The 25160-nt window shown below is 48.6% G+C and overlaps 1 protein-coding gene across 5 annotated transcripts in view; it reads left to right on the plus strand.

Moving 5' to 3' along the window:
• The window catches only part of HSPG2 (heparan sulfate proteoglycan 2), a 223502-nt gene that overhangs the window by 38880 nt on the left and 159462 nt on the right, over positions 1-25160 (plus strand). For 4 of the 5 annotated variants that reach the window (XM_083453540.1, XM_083453541.1, XM_083453542.1 and 1 more), the window contains exons 2-4: positions 9763-9898; positions 12692-12775; positions 20699-20782. In XM_083453540.1, coding sequence (XP_083309666.1) covers positions 9763-9898; positions 12692-12775; positions 20699-20782 — 304 coding nt within the window. The remainder of the gene's footprint in view (positions 1-9762; positions 9899-12691; positions 12776-20698; positions 20783-25160) is intronic. The other variant, XM_083453544.1, reaches the window with a different exon arrangement.

The following is a 25160-nucleotide window of genomic DNA, read 5'->3' on the forward strand; positions in this document are numbered from 1 at the left end:
TGGGAGGCAAGAGATGGGGAGATGAGCTCACCGCCTCTCCGTCTTCTCCCCCTTCCTCGGAGATGACTCTGCTGCTCAGCAATGTCGGGGAGGTTCTTGCCAGGAGGTTGTTGCAGCTGCAAGGCAGGAGCAAAGGGGCTGGGGGGGCTGGCCGGAGGTGGAGGGGGCTCTCCTGTGTGCGCAGTGGACAGGGGCCAGTTGGCCCTCCAGCCGTGTGGCTGCTGCTGCGACGCCGCTTTTGGCCCGCGGTGGACGTGAACTCTCGCCACCTCCCTGAGCTGCTCTGCAGATGCACGGCCTTGCATAACAGACCCAACATGCGTGCGCACATAACAGGGCCGCATGACTACCGCCACAGGGCTGACGCGCTGGGTTTCTGAGACCCAGCAGGGTCGGAACTGGGATGTGAGCGAGCGGTGGATGTGGCCCCCGCAGCCCTTTTTTTGGGTGTGTGTGTGGAACTATAACAACTCCCGTTTTACGCCAGACGTGTTCTCAACCGTAGCGCCTTTATTCTATGAAGGTATCTCTTGTTTTCCGCACAAAACAAAACACCTCTGGTCATCGAGTAAAATGCAGCAGCGGCTTTCTTGAATGGTGCAAATTTGCACCTCCCTTTTCTGCATTGGGATGCAGGTGGCGCTGTGGGTTAAACCAAGAGCCTAGGACTTGCCGATCAGAAGGTCAGGGGTTCGAATCCCCGCGACGGGGCGAGCTCCCGTTGCTCAGTCTCTGCTCCTGCCAACCTAGCAGTTTGAAAGCACATCAAAGTGCAAGTAGATAAATAGGTACCACTCCAGCGGGAAGGTAAAAGGCGTTTCCGTGCGTTGCTCTGGTTTGCCAGAAGCGGCTTAGTCATGCTGGCCACATGACCCGGAAGCTGTACACCGGCTCCCTCGGCCAATAAAGCGAGATAAGCACCGCAACCCCAGAGTCGTCCACGACTGGACCTAATGGTCAGGGGTCCCCTTTACCTTTACCTATTCTGCATGCTTTGGGCTGTGCTTCTAGTTCTCATAAGGGAGGCACGGCAGAGCTACACCGAACTTCTGCCAGAAAGAGCTGAACTCCTTCAGAAGGCAGAAGACTCTCTTTCATTGTAGGTTTTTAAAACAGATTTGCTGGAATTCTTTAGCTATGACTCCTGCGTTGCAGAGGGTTGGACTAAATGCCATCAGGGGTCCCTTACAGTTCTGTGATCTTGTGGTTCTATGAACTGGCTGCTCTGGGCTCCATCCAGCCCTTCGGTGGCTCCTGATATTTGATCACGCAACCCTGTGATGCCTTCAAGGTTCATCCCAGTCATAAGGACTAGAAACTTGAGTAGTTAATGAAAGCAGAGTCAGAGGGAATCCCCACTTGCACCGTTTGACTGGTGATATTTCCATCTATTCTGCCCACTTCAGCAGAAAGGTGATGGGAAAACCAGCTTTCAGGAATGTGCCATTTGTAATCCAATAAACAGACTCACGCTTTTGCTCTGGAGAGGCTTCCCCCTCTTATCTGTGTTTGCTCAACCTGAACAGCCCTCCTTGGAGCAATCTGCTTCCTGGCCTCCCGGGTGACTCAGAAAACTGCCAAGAGAGGCAGCCATGCTGAGCCTGGAGCAGCAAAAACCTGAACCGGGCGCCTCGCAGCGACCTTCGATACACAGCAGATTTGTTACAGGAAAAGCTTTTGTGCAACCAGAACCACTTCTGGAGGGATGCATGGAAGGGTATCCTCAGTTGGCCGATATATAAATATATTTAGAGAGAGGGAGAAATTGTAAACAGTGGAGTCAGAAGTCCAGGAAAAGGAGAGCAACGCAGCCTCTCACATTCCCGTGCGAAGATCCGATGTGTACAGAATAAGCCCTGAGGCTGCACGAAGCAGCAGGGAACTAGAAATGCTGTCGTTTCCTAGCAAAATCTTACACTTGTAGTTGTGGGACAAGAAGCCCTGGTCTCTGCTGAGCCCTGAACAGGTAGCGTCAAACTTGGGGGCAAATGCTAGTTTCTCCTTGGAGACTTTTTAGTCAGATCTTTTTGATTAGGCTTTACATTACGAATTGACGTTCAAACATTAAACACCAACATCATCATTTAGGATTCCCTGAATCCATCGACTCCCTTCCGACCTCCCATGGTTATCTCTATCGGTCGTTTTCAATTGCTTCTCTTATTTTCTCTATTTTTCTTAACGAACCCATTTTACCATGATTTTTGTACACTACAAGCATTACTCAAATCCTGCCAAAGTTTCTAGTTGTTTACTGTGTTCTCTTAAATACATTATAAATTTTCCCCACTCCTCCTTAAAATTCTTCCCTTCCTGGTTTCTGATTTTCCCGGTCAGTTTCGCCATTTCGGCATAGTCCATCCTCTTCACCAGCCATTTGTCTCTGGTCGGGACTTCATCTTCTTTCCATCTTTGGGCCAGTAGTATCCGCACTAGAGATGGGAAGGCCTGGAAAAAAACCAGAAAATTGGGGGGAGGAACCCAGATCCCCCCCCCCGTTTCCCCCCCAAAGCTGTTTTTTCCCCAGAAAAATTGGGGGGGGAAGTGTGTGGAATATTCAAACTATATTAAACTCTTGTTTTCCAATTTTTCCAGAAAAAAACGGCATTGGAAAAAACCTGGTTCCCCCTCCCAAATCCTCCCCCCCCCCCCCGGTTTTAATCTGCGCTGGAGACTTTTGCTGGGAAATGGTGATAAGAACCTAAGAACAGGCTGCTGAATGAGGCCAAAGTGGGCCTCATCCAGTCCCTGCATCCTGTTCTCACAGTGGCCAACGTGTAGAAAACCCATAAGCGGGATTAATAACAATGCTTTATCCATGGCCTTCTATGTTTACAGGTACAGCTGCTGCCTCTTGTCGCTCTGATTCCAGGAACGGGTTAAGACTTCCTTTATCTGTCTTGGCACATTGCAAACCACCCTGTGGTCATGGGATGATGGGTGTTATATAAATTTATTCATAATACTAATTTGAAGGGCTTTTTGCCAGCTCAGTCGTTGCATTTTAAGCCACTCCCCCTTCTGGAGTCCACACTGCCTTTTCTTTGCCTCATGCCATGTTCCAGCGGGCGCCGAGAGTTTATTTTCACGGTTCAGCCGGCTGCTTTTATTCTTGCGCCCCATAACCGGCCCGCTGGAAATCTTGTGAGGGCAAGAGTGAGGGCAATCAGTCTTTTTAATCAACAAATCCACAAGGAGGAGGATTTGGGAAACGCAGAGTTGTTCTGGGACGACAGCAAACTTCCTGCTCCGGGTCCTTAAGATTACAGTGTTATCTCGGTTTTCGAACGTCTTGGAAGTCGAACGTTTCGGCTTTTGAACGCCGTAAACCCGGAAGCAAATGCTTTGGTTTTCAAACACGCCTTGGAAGTTGAACATGAGACACGGCTTCTGCTGAGTGCAAGATCTGGAGACCTAGCAGTCGGCTATTGAGTTTTCAGTTTTCAAACATTTCGGAACTTGAACGGTCTTCCGGAACGGATTATGTTCCAAAACCGAGGTACCACTGTATACATATCTTTATTTTTTTGCATTCACGTTCCACTTTCTTTCCTCTGAGGAACTCAAGACGGCGTACGTGCTTCTTCCCGCTCCTCGTTCCATTTTTTTAAAAAAAATATTTTTATTAAGTTTTAACACAAAAGACAAAACAAAAAAAAGATAACAGACACTAAAAAGGCAACAAAAAAGATACAAAATTACAAAAACACAAAAGTCAAAAAGAAAAAAAACACCAACAATAAAAACAATTTCATCTTCACAAAATTTCTTGCATTAACTTGTTTCACCGACTTCCCCAGACCTCCCTTCACTGTATTCCAAATCATAAATTTAATCAGCAAATCCCTTCCCTTTGTCTTGATTAATTTTTGTCATAATTTTAATATCTTGATATAGCTTAATCCTCTAATATCTTAAAATGTTAGGTCTTTTAATTTTTAAACTTTTTACTAATAACCTTTTACATTCAATCTGATGTCATTCTAACATTCATTGATCTTATAATATTTCTGTAAATAATCTTTAAATTTCTTCCAATCTTCTTTCACCGTCTCTTCTCCCTGGTCTCTGATTCTGCCAGTCATTTCAGCCAGTTCCATGTAGTCCATTACTTTCATCTGCCATTCTTCCAGCGTGGGTAACTCTTGTGTCTTCCAATGCTGTGCGATGAGTATTCTTGCTGCTGTTGTGGCATACATAAAAAAGGTCCTATCCAGGACTGTCCCAGGTCCTGGTCCAAAACTCTAACCATTATACCACTTTGCTGTCGTTCAGCGTGAGCTGCTGTGCATGGGATGTAGCTCACAAACACACACACACAGTTGGGCCCTGCATTCCACTTTCCTGTTTATAGCAGCTCCTTGATTCTCTGTTCCTTATCAAAGCCTCTCCCAAGTGACTTGGCTGTTCCTCAGTTTGTTCTTCCAGGTGACTCGAGCACCCTCAGCTCGGCTCCTTGACTTCAAGCATCGCCCAAGGAGGATCTTGGCATCCTGGCGTCGCCCGTTCTGTCTCAGTCCCCTTGATGCTGCGGCCCGGAGACCCTTTTCTCCCCAGACGGGCACCAAGAGGGGTGGGTCTCTGCTATAGCTTCATTCCCTGCAGTCTGGATCAGAATGGGCCTTTGGCTTGATTTGTCCACAGGGCTCTTCTCATGTCGTACCTCCACTATCCGTGGCAGTATACCCTTTAATGTCAGTTTTGGGGATTCCCAAGTTGCGGCTCTGCTCAGAGGGTTTCCTTTGGGGTTCCTTGTTGGCTGCTGTGAGACGAGGAGTCTGGACTAGACGGTGCCCCTGGGCCTGATCCAGCAAGCTCGTATTATATATATAATTTTTTTTTTTAAAGGTAAAGGTAAAGGGACCCCTGACCATTAGGTCCAGTCGTGACCGACTCTGGGGTTGCGCACTCATCTCGCTCTATAGGCCAAGGGAGCCGGCGTTTGTCCGCAGACAGCTTCCAGGTCATGTGGTCAGCATGACTAAGCCGCTTCTGGTGAACCAGAGCAGCGCACGGAAACACAGTTTACCTTCCTGCCAGAACGGTACCTATTTATCTACTTGCACTTTGACATGCTTTCGAACTGCTAGGTTGGCAGGAGCAGGGACCAAGCAACGGGAGCTCACCCCGTCGCGGAGATTTGAACCGCCGACCTTCTGATCGGCAAGTCCTAGGCTCTGTGGTTTAACCCACAGCGCCACCCGCGTCCCTATTTTTTTTTTTTTTTTTACTAACCACCAAAACACAAACAGTGAAACCCCCCAGGCGGCTGATACATTGGGTATACTATATTCAATAATATACATATTCAATAATAACATATTCAAATTAACCATATGTACACTTCTATATACCTTAACGGGGACGCGGGTGGCGCTGTGGGTAAAACCTCAGCGCCTAGTACTTGCCGATCGTATGGTCGGTGGTTCGAGTCCCCGCGGCGGGGTGAGCTCCCGTCGTTTGGTCCCAGCTCCTGCCCACCTAGCAGTTCGAAAGCACTTCAAAAGTGCAAATAGATAAATAGGTACCGCTTTATAGCGGGAAGGTAAACGGCGTTTCCGTGTGCTGCGCTGGTGCAGGCTCGCCAGAGCAGTTTCGTCACGCTGGCCACGTGACCCGGAAGTGTCTTCGGACAGCGCTGGCCCCCGGCCTCTTGAGTGAGATGGGCGCGCAACCCCAGAGTCGGTCACGACTGGCCCGTACGGGCAGGGGTACCTTACCTTTACCTTTTATATACCTTAACACTCCTCCTTCCACAAGGTTTATTTAACTTTTAACATTTTAATTGCCCCAAATTGTTCAAACCTACTCAAATAATTCAATATCTTCTCAAACCAATCCTCCTCTTTCTCACTGACCTTAAACCCTTACGTTCTATGTATCTTCACAGTTAGGTATTCTAAAATGATAATATTATTGTTTTTTCCTCCATTGGTTCACCCCTAGCTCTTCTGCATTTTTCCAGTTACTCCCAGCAAGCTCTTATTATATCGAACCACTATCGAAAGCAGTATACCTCTAAACACCAGTTGCTGCGATGCATGATAAGAAGAATGTAATTCGATATACCTAAACGTTAACCCATCGTGTCTGCTCTGATTAATTTGAAGTATTATTACTGTATATATACAATTGGCAGATATTGGATGTGAAGCCCACTTTTTTGTTGTTTTGTTGTTTTGGGTTTTCCTGTTTTGCCCTTAACTTAGCTCTTTTTCTGAAGTCCTCTACCCTGGACTGATGAGGACATACACAGAGAGATGACAGGTGGATGATGAGGGGCTCTGTGTGGGAGACCAGGGAAAGAAACAGGAATTCCCAGGTGAGAGCTGGGAATGTCTGCTTTTCTGTACAGTGGTACCTTGGTTTTCAAACGTCTCTGTTTCGGAACTCAAACGCTGTAAACCCGGAAATAAATGCTTCCATTTTCGAACGTGTCTCAGAAGCCAAACTATTTCCGCTGTGGGTATATGTTATTTTTCCTCAATTTTCTCTATTAAATTTTCCGACTGCCCTTTGCGCCTTGGTTTTTGGAACTCGAACGGTCTTCCAGAACGGATTATGTTTGAAAACCGAAGTATCACTGTACAGTGGTACCCCGCAAGACGAATGCCTCGCAAGACGGAAAACCCGCTAAACGAAAGGGTTTTCCATTTTTCGATGTGCTTCGCAGGGCGAATTTCCCTATGGGCTTGCTTCGCAAGACGAAAATGTCTTGCGAGTCTTGAGATTTTTTTTCGCTCCCCACCCCCTTTTTCTAAGCCACTAAACCGCTAATAGCCTTTTAGCAGCTAATCCGCTAATCCCTTAAGCCTTTAATAGCCGCTAATAGCCACTAAACCGCTAATAGCGCTAATCGGCTAATAGGGTTGCTTCGCAAGACGAAAAAACCGCTAGACGAAGAGACTCGCGGAGCAAATTAATTTCGTCTTGCGACGCACCACTGTATATGGAAAAAAGGATATGGCACAATTGTGATGAGAGGGTTTTTTATCTTTTTTTCCTTCTCTCTCTTGCCTTTTGGTTTTTTCTCTTATTTTGGCTTTTCTGTATCTCTCTCGATTAGATTGGCTTTTATTGTATGATATGTTGAAAACTTTCAATAAAATATTGAAACGCCAGTTGCTGGGATTCACAAGTTCGGAGATATGCTCAGTCCTTGCTTGGGGCGTCTTGGAGAACAGACATTGGGCTATATGGATCACTGGCTGGATCCAGTGGCCTCTTCTGAGGTTCTTCAATGTCTCTCCTCTTCCCATTGAGGCATCGAAAGTGAAGGACTCATCATATCCAGGGGCAGTCTACCTCTAAGTCCCAGTCCCTGGAAAGCGCAGGAGGGGAGACTTTGCTCTTGAGTTCGAATCCTGCTTGTGGGTTTCCCATTGTGGGCAGAAGGCCTTTGGGCTCAATCCACCCTCAGGCCTCTTCCAACAATTGGGAATGTTCCATCTGGGTCTGGTTGCCATCTTTGGTGTGGAACAAATACAGTGGTACCTCTGGTTGTGAACGGGATCCGTTCCGGAGGCCTGTTCACAACATGAAAAGAGCGCAACCCGCAGCGGCGTGTCTGCGCACACGTGGGTTGCGATTCGCCACTTCTGCGCTTGCACGTGACGTCATTTTGCGCTTCTGCGCATGCGCGAGCGGCGAAACCCGGAAGTAACCCTTTCCGGTACTTCCGGGTCACTGCGGGACGTAACCCGAAAGAACGTAACATGAAGCAAATGTAACATGAGGTATGACTGTACAGGTCAGGGGTGGGGTTTGTGGGGCACACACACTCTTGTGCCACCAAATTTGCCCCCTTGTGGAGGAGGGTCCCCACATTTGGCCCCCCGCCTCCCTCAGCATCCGGCCCCTCTTTTCCCCTCGACTCCCATAGATGGGCAAGGGCCGGGCGTAGGCGGTTGGCTCCCATGAGTGACTTTGAGCCGCTGTTCCAGACTTTTGCCCATGGTGGCGTCGGAAGAGACTCGAGCGAGAAGGACGGAGGAGGTCAGGTTTTGGTGCAGTGCCGAATTTACGTATAAGCTAAACAAGCTCTAGCTTAGGGCCCCACTCTCTTGGGGGCCCCCCAAAAAATTGAAGGGGAAAAAACTGGATATGCATTTCCAAAATAAAAGATTAAAAAAAATAAAATCAAGTGTACATATTAGCAACAGTGTTTCTTGTTGTGTAGGCTCCTATGATGTAAGTACAGTGGTAGCTTGGGTTAAGTACTTAATTTGTTCTGGAGGTCCATTCTTAACCTGAAACTGTTCTTAACCTGAAGCACCACTTTAGCTAATGGGGCCTCCTGCTGCTGCCGCAGTGCCGCCGCGTGATTTCTGTTCTCACCCTGAAGCAAAGTTCTTAACCCAAGGTACTATTTCTGGGTTAGCGGAATCTGTAACCTGAAGCGTACGTAACCTGAAGCATACGTAAACTGAAGCGTATGTAACCCGAGGTACCACTGTAATGGGCCCCGCCTGCTAGCTGCTCCCTAAAATATCACTGGTTTCTTCATTTCTATATATAGGGTGCCTACATTCTGCTGAAGACAGGAGTGCCTGGCGTGCTCTGGTCCATGGGGTCACGAAGAGTCGGACACGACTGAACGACTAAACAACAACAACACATTCTGCTATTTATAATTATTAGTATCATAGATTTATGCCTATTATTATTTCATGTTATAGCAAGTTTCTAGAGACTAGATTATGAGTCTTTATAAATTGCGTTTCTAAAGGAACTTTTGTTAATGCCAAACGCCAATGTGTTTGCATTATTGAGTTTAAAAATCATTTTAAGTTGTTGTTGTTGTTTAGTCGTTTAGTCGTGTCCGACTCTTCGTAACCTCATGGACCAGAGCACGCCAGGCACTCCTGTCTTCCACTGCCTCCCACAGTTTGGTCAAAGAGCTTAATAATTATTTCACTATTGATATACCGTATTTTTTGCCCCATAGGGCGCACTGGCCCATAGGGCGCACCTAGTTTTTTTGGGGGGAAATAAAGGAAATTCCCCCCCTTTATTTCCCCCCCAAAACCAGGTCGGGGAATCTAAACCAGGTCAGGAAAGAGCGGAATGGCGGTGCTGCGCCTGCCCACTGTCCCCCGAGCTTGTGGGGCTGGCGTTGGGGAGAAGCGCGCTTCTCCCCAGCACCAGCCTCCAAACCAGGTCGGGGAACAGCGGGATGGTGGCGCTGCGCCTCCCCGCCGTCCCCCAAGCTTGTGGGGCTGCCTGAAGCCCGGGGCGTGCTATGTAGCGCGCCCAGGCTTCGGGATGCAGGCTGCTTTCCGCAAGCCTTGGGAGCCTGACGGGAACTCCCGCGAAGTTCCCAAGGCATGAAGCCCGGAGAGTGAGAGGGGTCGGTGCGCACCGACCCCTCTCGCTCTCCAGGCTTCAGCGAAAGCCTGCATTCGCCCCATAGGACGCACACACATTCCCCCTATAGGGGGGACTTAACCCAAGTTCTTAACCCAAGGTACTATTTCTGGGTTAGCGGAGTCTGTAACCGGAAGCGTCTGTAACCTGAAGTACCACTGTATAAAGGGCCCCATTACCTTCAGTAGCTTAGGGCCTCATCAAACCTAAATCCTGCCCTGTTGGGGTGGCAGAGGAGGCCAAGTTGTAGAGGATCTGCAACTTGGCTAGAACAGCAGGTGGCGGCAACCTTTCCTGGGACGGATCCTGGTAGGGGAGAGAGAAGGTGGGTCTCCATGCTCAAGATGAGAGCAGCATCCTTCTTCCACCTAACCGCTCTGCTTTCCCTGCTCTCAGGTGGCTCACGCATCCAAGCGGTCGGATGAGTCCTCCTTCCCTGAAGACACAGAATCGGAGGCCGTGCGCCAGCGCTGGAGGAAATACGCGGAGCTTTCTGACGACGAGGATCTGCTAGCGGACGAGGCATCCGGAGGTGAGGGTTGGGCTGGGGAACTTTCCGCCTCTTCCAAAGCACCACGTTTGGCTATGTGAAGGACGTACGGCGGATCTTGCCGCAATGTCCGAACCTTGTTTTTGCAAAAGCTGCGTGCCTGAAGATTCAAGTCAGACAAAATAAAGTCCTTCACAGAGTGCAGAGTTCACCTGTGGAACTCCCTCCCACAAGAGGCAATGATAGCCGACACCTTGAACGGCTTTAAAAGAGGATTGGACAAAGTCGTGGATTAGGAGAAGGCTCTTTGTGTATTTATATTTCATTTTCAGTGGAGAAATAAATTGAAGGGGATAAAAAACAGAAAAACTGCATTCCAAATATGATTATATATATATCCATTCAAACATATGTCTAAAAGCAATCTGTTCGTATGTCACAAGAAATATGTTCTATCATATGTTCTATCTATTGATCAAAGGGGGGGCATAGTATTATCTTTCCAATGGATCAATATCAGTCTTTTGGCAAAAGCAAGCGTACGAAGAGTCCATCTCTGTTGACCCACTGTCAAACCCACATCGTTAGAGTGTGGTTTAGGATAATATTATCATCTGACAATTTTAACTCACTCCCACATTGGTATTTATACATCCGAATAATTTTCTCCTTGTTTAATTGCGTTTTTAATAATGATAATCTTGGAGTTGAAGAACCCCATAGGCATTTCTTTAACAATGAGCTTATTTTCTGGGAATATGGACTGTGATTCCTTTTGGAATATAATATGGGAGTAATATTCGTTTACTCTTCCCCAAAGGGTAAGGTTTAATGACTCCCACCTGTCAATGTCTAAGGAAACCTCTTTGATTATTTTGTTCCTATTACCTGGTAGTAACTGGATTACGGTATATCTCTTGGAATTAAAATACCTAAGTACTGAACAAATAGTAGTAGTAGTAGTAGTAATAATAATAATAATAATAATAATAATAATAATAATAATAATATATTTATACCCTGCCCATAATAATATATTTATACCCTGCCACTCTGGATGGCTCCCAACAGAATAATGCAGAACTGATATTTCTTGAATGTGTTAGCACCTTTTCGCCCATTGGCACCAGTTCTGATTTAACCCAGTTTATAATAGAGTAGTCAGAAATTTGACCAAAAGTATTTATTGTTTGCAACAGCCTTTGGATACCAGTGTGACATTTTGTATCATCTGCAAATGAAACCCACTGATATTCAACTGAGTTGTGAACTGCTCTGTAGATCTCGCTATGTTGTCTAATAGCACAGGCCAAGGGTTCGAAGCAGAACTTAGAGTATTTCCTCGGAAGTGGGTGGACTCTCCATCTCTGAAGACGGTTCAGAGACTTCAGCTAGTGCAGAATTCAGCGGCCAAGTTGCTCACCGGAGCAAGACGGTTTGAGCACATTACACCGATCCTGGCCCGACAGCACTGGCTACCAAATTGCTCCCAGGCCCAATTCAAAGTGCTGGTTTTGACCCACAAAGCCTTAAACAGCTCAGGACCGCAATACTTCAAGGACTGCCTCTCTCCATATGAACCTACCTGGACCCTGAGATCATCCTCTTAGGCCCTCCTTTGTGCGCCTCCTCCTTGACAGGTCCATAGGGTGGCAACATGAGAACGGGGCCTTCTCTGCAGTGGCTCCCTGTCTGTGGAATACTGTCCCCAGGGAAGTTCACCTGGTGCCTTCATTACACACTTTTAGGCACCAGGCAAAAATGTACCTTTTTAACCAGGCCTTTGGTTCATCTGTTTGACATCCTATATCGTTTTAAACGGTGGCTCTTTTCTGGGGAAGGTGTTATTGGGTTGTTGTTTTTATTATAGTAGTAGTAATAATGATAATAATAATAATAATAATAATAATAATAATAATAATAATAATAATAATAATAATAATTTACCATTATTATTTATAACCTGCCCATCTGGCTGGGTTTCCCCAGCCACTCTGGGCGGCTTTCAAAAGAATATTTAAATACAGTAATCTATTAAACATTAAAAGCTTCCCTAAACAGGGCTGCCTTCAGATGTCTTCTAAAAGTCAGATGGTTGTTTATTTCCTTGACATCTGGTGGGAGGGTGTTCCACAGGGCGGGTGCCACTACTGAGAAGGACCGCAATACTTCTGGTTCCCTGTAACTTAGCTAGTCGCAGGGAGGGAACTTCTAGAAGGCCCTCGGAGCTGGACCTCAGCGTCCGGGTAGAATGATGGGGGTGGAGACGCTCCTTCAGGTATACTGAGCCGAGGCCGTTTAGGGCTTTAAAGGTCAGGACCAACACTATTATTCTGCTATTTCTTGTGATCTTTTCTGTGAACTGCCCTGAGACCTCCAGGTCTAGGATGGTATATAAACTCTAATTATTATTGTTATGTACTGGAAGTTCTCACCCTGGGCCAGCAGGGAGATACTGTAGATAGTTCAGGTCCACATATGCAAATAAGGGATCGAAAGTGACGTTCAGTGATTGGATAGTTACAGAAAGCTGTTACAGTTACATTGTACTGGAGTTCTATATAAGCAGGCTGGCTGAACCCTTCAGTTCAGTTCTGTTCTGACCTGTGAATAAACAAGAGCTGTCTGAAGAATCGCTGGGTCGTCTGATATGTTCACCCACAACTTAACAATTATTATTATTATTATTATTATTATTATTATTATTCTGCTGCTGCGATTACTGCATTGCCAAGGGTTGGGCTAGATGAACCTCAGGGGTCCCTTCCAATTATATAATGCTACGACTCTATGCTGGCTCAGGTGACACGTCGTGATTCTTGCCTTCCCTTGCAGATGGGTATGGAAGTGGCGAGAACGGCAGCGGAACAGTCTCCCCGGACAAGCCTCTCCCCACCATTGAGCCTCTCTTCCCCACAGGTAAGAGGCCAGCTGGGTCTTGGTCTAGTGGTGGGGTACAAGACGTCTCCAGATTCAATCCCCACAGTCCCCCGTCCCGAGGAAACTCCGGCTGTAGAGCTGGCCTCACCCTGGGGTGCAGCTGCTTGCAGGAAGTCCTGAGCTGGGTGTAACAGGGCTCCCAACACCTTCATACATGGGTGGGCAGGACGGGGGAGAAATTTGCAATGGTCCCTCAACCAAATTGGCTGGTCCTGGACGTATGTGTGGGTCAGAGCGCAGATATCAGTTGGATTGCAAATGTCAGAATGCCGGTAAAGGTAAAGGGACCCCTGACCATTAGGTCCAGTCGTGGCCGACTCTGGGGTTGCGGCGCTCATCTCACTTTATTGGCCAAGGGAGCCAGCCTACAGCTTCCAGGTCATGTGGCCAGCATGACTACGCTGCTTCTGGCGAACCAGAGCAGCGCACGGAAACGCCGTTTACCTTCCTGCCGGAGCGGTACCTATTTATCTACTTGCTTTCGAACTGCTAGGTTGGCAGGAGCAGGGACCGAGTAATGGGAGCTCACCCCATCACGGGGATTCGAACCGCCGACCTTCTGATCGGCAAGTCCTAGGCTCTGTGGTTTAACCCACAGCACCACCTGCGTCCCTTTTTAACCAGAATGCGGGTATCAGTCATAAAAAAACACACCCCTGGACGTTTAAGCCCAGTCAAAGGCCACTATGGGGTTGTGACGCTCATATCGCTTTCAGGCCGAGGGAGCTGGCATTTGCCCACAGACTGCTTTCTGGGTCATGTGGCCAGCATGAGTAAACTGCTTCTGGCGCAATGGAACACCGTGACAAGTGCCAGAGCGCACAGAAACACTGTTTACTTTCCCACCGCAGTGGTACCTATTTATCTACTTGCACTTTGCTTTCGAACTGCTAGGTTGGCAGGAGCTGGGGCAGAGCGACGGGAGCTCACCCTGTTGTGTGGATTCGAACTGCCGACCTTCTGATCGGCAAGCCCAAGCGGCTCAGTGGTTTAGACCACAGGACAACCTCAGAAGGTGGTGAACTTGGAGATTTTTAAACAGTGGTTGGGTGACTGTCTATCAGGAATTCTTCTGCTGTGATTCCTGATGAGCTAGAGGACCCTGTAGTTCTCTGATGGAGATTTTAGCTCCTAAATAATACAAACAAAAGCTCCCATTTTACGGGGGAAATGTAGAATAAAAAGGTTGCGTCTAACGAAGCTCTTAAGTTACCATCGCCTACTGGGGTGTTGCGGCACGGGAAAATGAATATTGCAGGTTGCGGGTGACTTTGTTCAGATTGCACAATCTGTCACGCGCTGAGGTTCTACCGGTGCAACTTGCCTTTGGATTTGGTGCAGTGTTCAAATTGTGCTCAAATTGTGCTTGCTCGTTTCCCATGAGGGAAATACAAAACATTAAACAAAGCCACAAAAGCTTGCGAACTACCCAGCCTAAAATGAACTTATAATGTCTGGTTTCAATAGATTTTTCAAATGCTTAACTCAGTCTATTAAATAAGTTCATGAAGATACCAACAAAAGGTAAGTTCGATGATATTCACAATACTGAGAGATGCTAGTAGAGTTGTAAGGTAAAGGTAAAGGGACCCCTGACCATTAGGTCCAGTCGTGGCCGACTCTGGGGTTGCGGCGCTCATCTCGCTTTATTGGCCAAGGGAGCCGGCGTACAGCTTCCGGGTCATGTGGCCAGCAGGACTAAGCCGCTTCTGGCGCAACCAAAAGTGCTTTTGAACTGCTAGGTTGGCAGGAGCAGGGACCGAGCAACGGGAGCTCACCCCGTGGCGGGGATTCGAACCGCTGACCTTCTGATCGGCAAGTCCTAGGCTCTGTGGTTTAACCCACAGTGCCACCCATGTCCCATTGTGAATATTGTGAATATTCACAATCTTGTATTCACAATATTGTATTGTATTCACAATATTGTATTGTGAATATCATCGAACTTACCTTTTGTTGGTATCTTCATGAACTGATTGAGTTAAGCATTTGAAAAATCTATTGAAACCAGACATTATAAGATCATTTTAGGCTGGGTCGTTCGCAAGTCTTTGTGTTTAATGTTTTGTATTTTTCTCGGAAGGTTGCTAATGTATGTATAATTATTGTTCTGAGTACATTAATCGCCAGCGTGTTGCATAAGTCGCACTACTTCTTTCAGCAGCACAGGTTGCATTTTTCTAGCAGGTTTCCTATAAGGGGCAACTGGGAGGCACTGGGAGAAGGGGATGCTGAACTGGAAGGGCCACTGGTCTCATCCACCAGGACTCTTCTTCCTCTGTTCTTCATCTCCCGATGCCTCTCGCCCACCAGACCTTTCTCCTGAGCTCCCATTTGGGGCATCTGGTCTGTGCTGGCAACCAGCAAGAGCCTGCGGCATGCCCGGTCGTGCCACGGAGGGTGTCTGGTTCCGGATTCCTGCCTGAGCCGTGGGTAGGAGAGGCCTGGGGCGGTTTCCAGAGCCGCTGGCGAGATGAATGCCTGCCGGCCCCATCCCATTCCCGACCCAAGAGGCCCATCCAACTGTGGGGGAGGCTTTTTGGAAAGGCGGAGGCTTGTCTTGTCTGCAGCGTCTCGGCAGGAGAAGTCGCCTCCGGCCCCTTCAACTATCCAGAGCATCTCATTTCCAGCTTCCTGGTTCCTTTATTTATTGCCGTTCTATCCTACCTTTTCCTCCGACATGGCCTCTCCCCCCCCCTCATTTCACCCCCACAACAACCCTGTGAGGTAGGTTAGATTGAGAGGCAGGGATTGGTCGTCAAGGTCATGGCTGAGTTGGGGGGGATTTGAACCTTGGTCTCCCAGGTCCTGGTCTGACACTCTAACCACTATGCCATACTGCCTCTCAGTGCGGGAGTTGGAAGCTTGGGAGAGAAGGAACATAATCCACCTTTATCTGCCCCTGAACCATTTTTTTTTAAAAGGACAACCAACCAGGAATAGACCAGATTCTGCCTTGTAGCTTAGGTCGGCGCAGGGCGTGTGTCGGCTCCTCTGCTTAGGAGCAAGGCTGAGAGTGCTGAGATTATTTGCCAAAATACTGCAAGGCCCTGGGTTCCATTTCTGGCAGCATCTGCCCGTAAGGATGCAAATACCTGAAACCCCAGAGTGTTGCTGCCAGCCAGTGTTGATGTTATTGAGCTCAATGCGGTGTATGTTTGATTTGGCATAAGGCAGCTAAGGTGTGGGGGGCATGGCCTTCCCCTCTTTATTCCCCCTGCAGAGATGTTGGGGTGCAGGGCCCCCCAACACAAATGGTCATGTCCTAATTGATATAGAGGTGTGCATTTGGCGTGACTTTCAGAAGGGAAAACAAACATTGGCTGCATACGCATCATGGATTTAAAGCACACACACACACATACCCAAAGAAGAAATCTGGGGACTGTAGTTTCTTGTGGGTGCTGGGAACTGTAGCTCTATCGGTGGGGGCCAAACTGCATTTCCCAGGGGGGAATGTGCTTTACATTTGTTGGGGCGCATCCAGTCACGTTCTTCTCGAAGCAGACCCACTGAAACGAATGAACCCAAGTCATGCATGCTCATGAGCTTCAGTGGGTCTACTCTGAGTAGGGCTGGCACTGGCGACAACCCTCCCCGGTACACCAGCTACACCACTTGCTGCCAGAGATGTTTTGCGTGCAAGTCGATGGGGCCTTCTTGCAAACAAGGCAGCAGCTGTTGCGTGCGTGTTTGTGTTTTTCATCCCGTAAGCAAAGCTTTTAGAAGGGAAAACAAATTACTTTTAAAAAGCCGGGGGGCGGGGGGAGAGAGAGATGTAGATCCCTGCTTGCAAAAGCAGGGAGGGTGTGTAAAGTTTATGTTGGGTGCAGACCCTCCTCTGCTGCCTGGGCCTGCTGCAGAATTTGGGTCTGTGCACATGCATGTATTTTTATTTTAAGCCGCTCCGCTCCTTTTGACATCTTGGTTGGGGGAAAACCCCAGACCATTTCTGCTCCCCTTGAGGCATTCCAAGGGGAGGTGGGATCTGGTAGGGCAAGTCCTTGGATGTTTGGGGCTATGGCCCCCTATCTGGGAGACAAGGGGGTTGCCAAGATTGGGGGGGGGTTTGAAGGTGGGGGGGATACCGTATTTTTTGCTCTATAAGACCCACTTTTTCCCTCCTAAAAAGTAAGGGGAAATGTGTTTGCGTCTTATGGAGCGAATGCAGGCTGCGCAGCTATCCCAGAAGCCAGAACAGCAAGAGGGATTGCTGCTTTCACTGTGCAGCGATCCCTCTTGCTGTTCTGGCTTCTGAGATTCAGAATATTTTTTTTCTTGTTTTCCTCCTCCAAAAACTAGGTGTGGGAAATGTGTGTGCATCTTATGGAGAGAATGCAGGCCGTGCCACTATCCCAGAAGCCAGAACAGCAAGAGGGATTGCTGCTTATGGATTCAGATAGACAGTTGGGATAATTACCATATTTTTTGCTCTATAAGACTCACTTTTTCCCCTTCTAAAAAGTAAGGGGAAATGTATGTGCGTCTTATGGAGCGAATGCAGGCTGTGCCGCTATCCCAGAAGCCAGAACAGCAAGAGGGATTGCTGCTTTCACTGCGCAGCGATCCCTCTTGCTGTTCTGGCTTCTGAGATTCAGAATATATTTTTTCTTGTTTTCCTCCTCCAAAAACTAGGGTGCGTCTTGTGGTCTGGTGCATCTTATAGAGCGAAAAATACGGTACATCCAGTGGGTGGGTGGGAGGCGTTGGAAGCACAAACCTCTGCACACACGCCCATGCTGTTTCATGTTCCCTTCCCCACACAGCCGTCAGACACACCCCACAGACCTGCAAGCCTGCGTCAGAATTCAGAGGAAATTCAAAACAATGCACAGAGCTCATTTCCCCCCAGATGTACTATGCTGAACCATGCTTATTATTCGCCTGCAGTTATAAACTCCTCTGGTCTGGTTGGCTTTGGGGAGGTGGGGGGGGGGGTGCAACTGTTTCTGATGTCATCACCCATTTTGGGAGAGCATCACTCCGGGTGTGGAGGACCACAGCTCTCCTGGCTCTTGGGTAGGCAAACTAAGGCCCGGGGGGCTGGATCCGGCCCAATCACCTTCTAAATCCTGCCCACGGACGGTCCAGGAATCAGCTTGCTTTTACATGAGTAGAATGTGTCCTTTTATTTAAAACGCATCTCTGTGTTATTTGTGGGGCCTGCCTGGTGTTTTTACATGAGTAGAATGTGTCCTTTTCTTTAAAATACCGTATTTTTCACCCTATAGGGTGCACTGGCCCACAGAGCGCACCTAGTTTTCAGGGGGGGAAATCATGGAAAAAAATATGATCCCCCCCCCACAGCTCTGGGAGCAGCGGACAGGCTTCAAGACCTTCTCCCTGCTTTTGCGGGAGGTGGCTGAATTCCCCCACCTCCCACAAAAGCCCGCAGGAGTCGCGCGCGGCTTTTCGACCAGGAGGGAGAAGGGACTGAAACGGCCAGTCAGTCCCTTCTCCCTCCTCGGGGAAAAGCCCCCAAGAGCGGCACGCTCTTTAAAGGCTGCGCGGCTCCTGTGGGCTTTTCTACGAGGTGGGGGAATTCCCTTTAAAGAGCGTGCGGCTCCTGAGGGCTTTTCGACCCAGCTTGTGGGGCTGGCGGTGGGGGGAAGCGCTGCTTTCCCCCATCGCCAGCCTCAAAGAGCAGACTCTCCTGGCTTCAGCGAAAGCAACGGGAAGCCTCCGGAGCGCAGGCTTCAGAGGCTTCGCGTTGCTATCGCTGAAGCCAAGGAGCCTGCATACGCACCATAGGACGCACACACATTTCCCCTTCATTTTTGGAGGGGAAAAAGTGCGTCCTATAGGGCGAAAAATACGGTACATCTCTGGGTTATTTGTGGGGCCTGCCTGGTGTTTTGACATGAGTAGAACGTGTGCTTTTATTTAAAAGGCATCTCTGGGTTATTTGTGGGGCATAGGAATTTGTTCATTATTTCCCTCAAAAAAATATAGTCCGGCCCCCCACAAGATCTGAGGGACAGTAGACCAGCCCCCTGCTGGAAAAGTTTGCTGACCCCTGTCCTGGTTGAACAGATGGGGCAATGGAGGCGTTTCAGATGGGTGGGTGGGGGGGAGGCAGGCAGGCTGCAGAGAGGGGGTTATGAGGCGTGTGCCTGGAAGGACATTGAGGTGAGGGTTGTTGTTGGGGAGCATAGCAGTCAGTGTGTCCATGCTTCATCTTTTCGTCTTGGCCCCCCTTCCTGCCTCATATGTCTACTTCCTTCCCTCCTATTGATGGTTGACCATTTGGCACTCAATAGCCAAACTTTCCTGCCCTAATTGCCTTCCTCAGTTGGTTAGAGCAGGGGTCAGCAAACCTTTTCAGCAGGGGACTGGTCCCCTGTCCCTCAGACCATGTGGGGGGCCGGACTATATTTTTTGGGGGAAATGAATGAATTCCTATGCCCCACAAATAACCCAGAGATGCATTTTAAATAAAAGGACACATTCTACTCATGTAAAACCACGCTGATTCCCGGACCGTCCGTGGGCCGGATTTAGGAGGCGTTTGGGCCTGATCCGACACCTGGGCCTTAGTTTGCCTATCCATGGTGCTGATGATGCCAAGGTTGCAGGATCAGTCCCCATCTGGGACAGCTGCATATTTCAGCATTTCAAGGGGTTGGACTAGATGACATTGTTATAAGGGGGGAAACCTGCTCCTTTTCCCTTTTGGGTTATACAAGAGCCCGTATAGAGTCCTTAAGTGGGTTCCCTATCAGTAGGAGAAAATAACAGAGGCAAACCAGAGAATATTGAGAAGCAGGGAAGAAGAACCCAGAACAATGGTGCATAAACCCTTATATAGACTTTTGAAATTGCCTACCCTGGAGCCCAAGGTAAAGGTAAAGGGACCCCTGACCATTAGGTCCAGTTGTGACCGACTCTGGGGTTGCAGTGCTCATCTCACTTTATTGGCCGAGTGAGCTAGCATACAGCTTCTGGGTCATGTGGCCAGCATGACTAAGCCGCTTCTGGCGAACCAGAGCAGCACACTGAAACGCCGTATACCTTCCCGCTGGAGCGGTACCTACCGTATTTATTGACTTGCACTTTGACATGCTTTCAAACTGCTAGATTGGCAGGAGCAGGGACCGAGCAACGGGAGCTCACCCCGTCGCAGGGATTCGAACTGCCGACCTTCTGATCGGCAAGCCCTAGGCTCTGTGGTTTAACCCACAGCGCCACCCGCGTCCCATTAAACCCTTATATAGACTTTTGAAATTGCCAACCCTGTAGCTCAAGACCACCCCCCAAAACATCATACATACATCACAGAAGGGGGTTGTCTACAGCAGAAATACATCACAAGAGGCAGTCTCCAGCAGAAATCCTGTTTGCCAGGATATCTGTTATTGGTCATTGATTGCTTTAGCTGAGCAGCCTGGTCTTTCATTTGTGATAGTAAATACTTTAAATTCCTGAATCCTGGTCACAGGCTCACCCTATTCACACACAAATACACCCTTAAGACAGGTAAGCAAAAGACATTGCAGGTGGCTTTTCCATTTCCTTCCTCCCTACAGAGAAATATTTGAGGAGAGTCAAAATGACTTCAGGGTGGGTCTCCTGTACTATTTCAGGCATGTGGTTTATATCCTTATGTGTGTGTTTGCTTTGTACGTTTATGAGCATATAATTTATATATTTGAGATTTATAAATTCTTACAACAACCCTCAAGGTCCCTTCCAACTCTACAATTCTATTATTCTATTATTCCTTCCTCAGCTATCTCAGTAACCAAACCTCTCCATCCTTCCTTCCAAATTTCTGTGTCCTTCCTTTTCTGTTACTCTTAGCCGGGCACTAGAATTTTCAGTAACAAAACTGGTTTTTCCTCTCCTCTCCTCTCCTTCTTCTCTTCTCTTCTCTTCTCTTCTCTTTCCTTCTCTTCTCTGCAGACCTTCCATCTCCTCCTCCTGTGGGGCTCCCTCCCCCTGCAAGCATGACTGGTGCAGAGACCCCTGAGGATGACTCTCTTCTCAGTAAGTGCCTAGTCCCTAACCCACTGCTATAGAAAAAAATCTGCTCCTTTTCCCTTATGGGGTTCCCAGGAGCCCGTATACAGTGGGTTCCCTATCGGTAGGAGAAAATAACAGAGGCCAACCAGAGAATATTGAGAAGCAAAGCAGCTAGTAAGCCTGATCTTTATTGATCTGTTGCAACAGGGTCCTCACTCACCACATGCAGGAGGCAGTAGGGACCCAGAACAATGGCGTGCAAGCCTTTATATAGACTTTTGAAGTTGCCCACCTCGTAGCCAGAGACCACCCCCCAAAACATCATACATACATCACAGAAGGGGGTGGTCTACAGCAAAAATGCAGTGGTGCCTCGCAAGACGAAATTAATTCGTTCTGCGAGTTTTTTCGTTCTACGAGTTTTTTCGTCTTGCGAAGCACCACTGTGTATTGACGGTTTCCCATAGGAACGCATTGGCGTTTTTTTAAAAAAAGGTGCAAGACGTTTCGTCTTGCGAAGCAAGCCCATAGGGAAATCCGTCTTGCGAAGCAACTCAGAAAACGAAAAACTCTTTCGTCTTGCGAGTTTTTCGTCTTCCGAGGCATTCGTCTTGCAAGGTACCACTGTACAAGAGGCAGTCTCCAGCAGAAATCCTGTTTGCTAGGATACTTGATAATGGTCACTGATTGCTTTACCTGGGCAGCCTGGCCGTTCGTTTGTGATGGTAAATACCTGAATTCCTGAATCCAGGTCACAGGCTCACCCTATTCACACACAAATACGCCCTTTAGACAGGTAAGCAAAAGCCAATTTCTTTCCTCCTTGCAGAGAAATATTTGTAGACAATTTGGAAGAGTCAAAATGGTTTGGGAGAGTCAAAATGGCTTTAGGATTGTTCTCCTGTATCCTATTTCAGACACATGGTTTATCTACTTATGTATGTGTTTGCCTTCTACATTCATGAAGGTTTATTTAATATTTGGGACGTTAGAATTCTTATAACACCACCCAACATGGGTCATTGCAGCCTGCATGTGAAGAAAGCCAGAGGCTATGCTGCCAGGAGGGGGCTGAGTTGGGGTGCCCCTCTGTGCCCCCCTCCAAGCCATTGTTATGGTCAGAAGAAAGCTGTTTTTTTGGTGGTGGGGGCAATGGAATAATTAGCTGGCTGCTGGAAATTGTCTGGCAGGGAGGGGGGTGTCGTGGAGCAAGGGCAATGTTGCTCAGTGGTTAGAGCGCCCACTTTGCAGGTTCAGCTCAGGGCGGCATCACCAGGTACTGCTGGAAATCTCCCTTCAGAGCTGCTGCCAGTCAGAGTCAACGTTATTGAGCTAGGTGGACCGATGGTCTGACTCGGCTGAAGAAGACAGCTTCCTGTGATTCTAGCCAAGAACCAGTTGGGTGCCCAGGAATTTTTGGGTGGGCGTATAAGGAGTGCCTTGTGATGATCCCATGGGCAATCTCTCTACCCCTGGACTTTTGCAATGAGGGAAGGGGAGGTTTGGCCAGCCAAACTGACTCAGCCAACAGGAAGAAGCCCGCAGACCTCTCTCTCTCTCTCTTTTATTGTTCTCCTTTTGTGACTCAAAGCGATTTTCCAGCTCACCCGCCCCAGGGAGCGAGAGAGGCGAGGCACTGAGCGCAGGGCTCCTTAAAAGGAATCAAAGACTTGGGGCTGATTTTTACACGACTGGAGCAACTGCAGCGCCCGGGGGGGTGGGGTGACAGTTGCCAAGGCTGGCCAGGCCTCTACAGGGTGCAGGCGGATAAATCTGCCTGGATATTTGCCTGGGTTTCTCTGGTGCTCTGCTCCGCCACCCCCCCGCCTCCTTTGCCAGGCCTCTTCCCTCTCTTTAAGAGCCTGGTGGCCGGATCAGGCCAAAAAAACTCATCTGGCCTAAGCGTCCGGTTCGCACCATGGCCAAACAGATACTCCAACGGGCAGCAGCACCCTCCTCGCTTGTGAGTCACAAGGATTTGGAGGTAGACTGTGCCTGCATCTGGAGGCTCCATCGGTTGGTCGCTACTGCCAGTGAAGCTAAGGAGCGGCGAAGGGCCTGGTGGATCAGGCCAGTGTGCCCCATCTAGTCCACAGAGTCATGCTGTCACAGCGGCCAACCAGATGCCTGTTGTGGGAAGCCCGCAAGCAGGGCCCGGGTGCGAAAGAAGCTGGAATCCCCGTGATTCCCAGAAACAGGAATTCTGAAGTATTACTGCTTCTGAATGTGGAGCCTTTCCCCTTAAAATCCTTCCTTTGTTTAGAAGGGGCCTGCCACCCCAACCCACCTTCTATGGGTCTGTTTGTAACTCCTTTTGTAATGCCTTTCCCGGAGTTGGGGCCAAGATGGCTTCTCCTCGCAAGCCCACATCTGGCTCCCCAGATGTGCCCCAGGCCATCTCCCAGGCCTTGTCCCAAACGAGTGGGGCAGTGGCAGGAGATTCAGCCTTGACATTGCTCCTGGGGCAGCAGGCTTTTCCCAGGCCGCTGCCTCATTCCTTGCTCTGTTCAGAGGGGGCCACAACCCCCAAAATGCTTTTTGTCTCTGAGAGCCAGTGTTGCATAGTGGTTCTAGCTTCGGACTTGGGTTCAAATCCCTCCACTCAGCCAGGAGGTTCACTGGGTGTGAACTTGGGGGTCAGCGTCCCTGCCTCTCAGCCTGACATACCTCACAGACCTGTTGTGAGGATTAAATGTGGAAGGGGGAGAATAGCTGGATATGAATGCCATGAAGCCAAAGGAGATGAAAGCTGCCTGCCTACTCCCTGACAATGGCTGTGCCCCAGCAGAGAGGGAATTGCACTCTGCATGCGCTCAGAGGAAGCACCTTTCTCTGCTGTTTTGCTCCCACCTTCCAGAGCTGAGTTTCCAGCACATAATAATAATAATAATAATAATAATAATAATAATAATAATACAGTGGTACCTCGGGTTACATATGCTTCAGGTTACAGACTCCACTAACCCGGAAATAGTACCTTGGGTTAAGAACTTTGCTTCAGGATGAGAACAGAAATTGTGCTCTGGCGGCGCGGCGGCAGCGGGAGGCCCCATTAGCTAAAGTGGTGCTTCCGATTAAGAACAGTTTCAGGTTAAGAACAGACCTCGGAACAAATTAAGTATTTAACCAGAGGTACCACTATAAAAATAATAATAAATTTTATTTATACCCGACCCTCCCCAGCCGAAGCCGGGCTCAGAGCAGCTAACAACAATAAAAGTAACACAGCATTCTAAAATCAATTCATTCTAAAATCAATTCAAAATCGAATTAATGGCAACTGTTGGGCTAGAATTCTGTGAGGATTACCGAAGGAGGGGGTCAGACTGTGCCCTGGCCAAAGGCCTGGTGGAACAGCTCTGTCTTGCAGGACCTGCGGAAAGATGTCAAGTCCCGCAGGGCCCTAGTCTCTTGTGACAGAGCGTTCCACCAGATCGGGGCCACAGCCCCAAAAGCCCTGAGCTTCAACGGGCTGAATTGATCCTAAGGGTGATGCTAACCCCAGAGGCAACAATTTGGGTCACCCCCCAAAAAAAAGTTGCAGAGCCTGGCATGAAAGATTTGCATGTGGCTGTGGCAAGGAAGAGAGTAAGGCAAGGGTTTTTTTGGGGGGGGGGGTGAGAAAACCACTCCTTACCATTTCCTTCACCCAAACATTCATCTCCCTTAGGAAAAAAAATACTGTTAGGGCATTAGAAAGGGCTGTTTGAATCCATGGGCATGGCACATTCTTTGGGGGTGACTCTGCAAGGCAGGGAGGAGCGGGCAGCTCTTGCCAGGTCATGGGGGCACAGTGGCACATGGGGCATTTGAATAGGGCCTTTGTGCGGGCTAGACAACGGGTACCCCTGTTTGCCCGGGCTGCATTGGAGTGGGATACAGGCACCCTGGCATCCCTGCCTTGGGTTGCTGTCCTGGGAGTTGGAGAAGGAGGCCTAATGCAATTCTGGGCTGCATCCACAGAAGTCTAGTGTCCAGACCAAGGGAAGTAATACCGTATTGGCCCGGATATAAGCCGCACCCACAAATAAGCCGAATAAATTCGGGGGGGGGGGAGAAAAAAAAAAAAAGACAATACAGTGGTACCTCGGGATACGAACTTAATTCGTTCTGGAGGTCCGTTCTTAACCTGAAACTGTTCTTAACCTGAGGTACCATTTTAGCTAATGGGGCCTGCTGCTGCCGCTGTGCCGCTGCCACACGATTTCTGTTCTCATCGTGAAGCAGAAAGGCAGCATGGCATAAGACCTTGGAGAGACCAGGGTTCAAATGCCCCAACTCAGCCATGAAGCTCCCTGGGTAATGTTGGGCCAGCATCACTTCTCTCTCAGCCTAACCTACCTCACAAGGCTGTTGTAAGAAAAAAACAGGGGACAGTGGGACAGAAATATAATCAATAAAT

The sequence above is a fragment of the Podarcis tiliguerta genome (assembly GCF_965153285.1).
Source record: "Podarcis tiliguerta genome assembly, chromosome: 8".
Classification (NCBI taxonomy): Eukaryota; Metazoa; Chordata; class Lepidosauria; order Squamata; family Lacertidae; genus Podarcis; species Podarcis tiliguerta.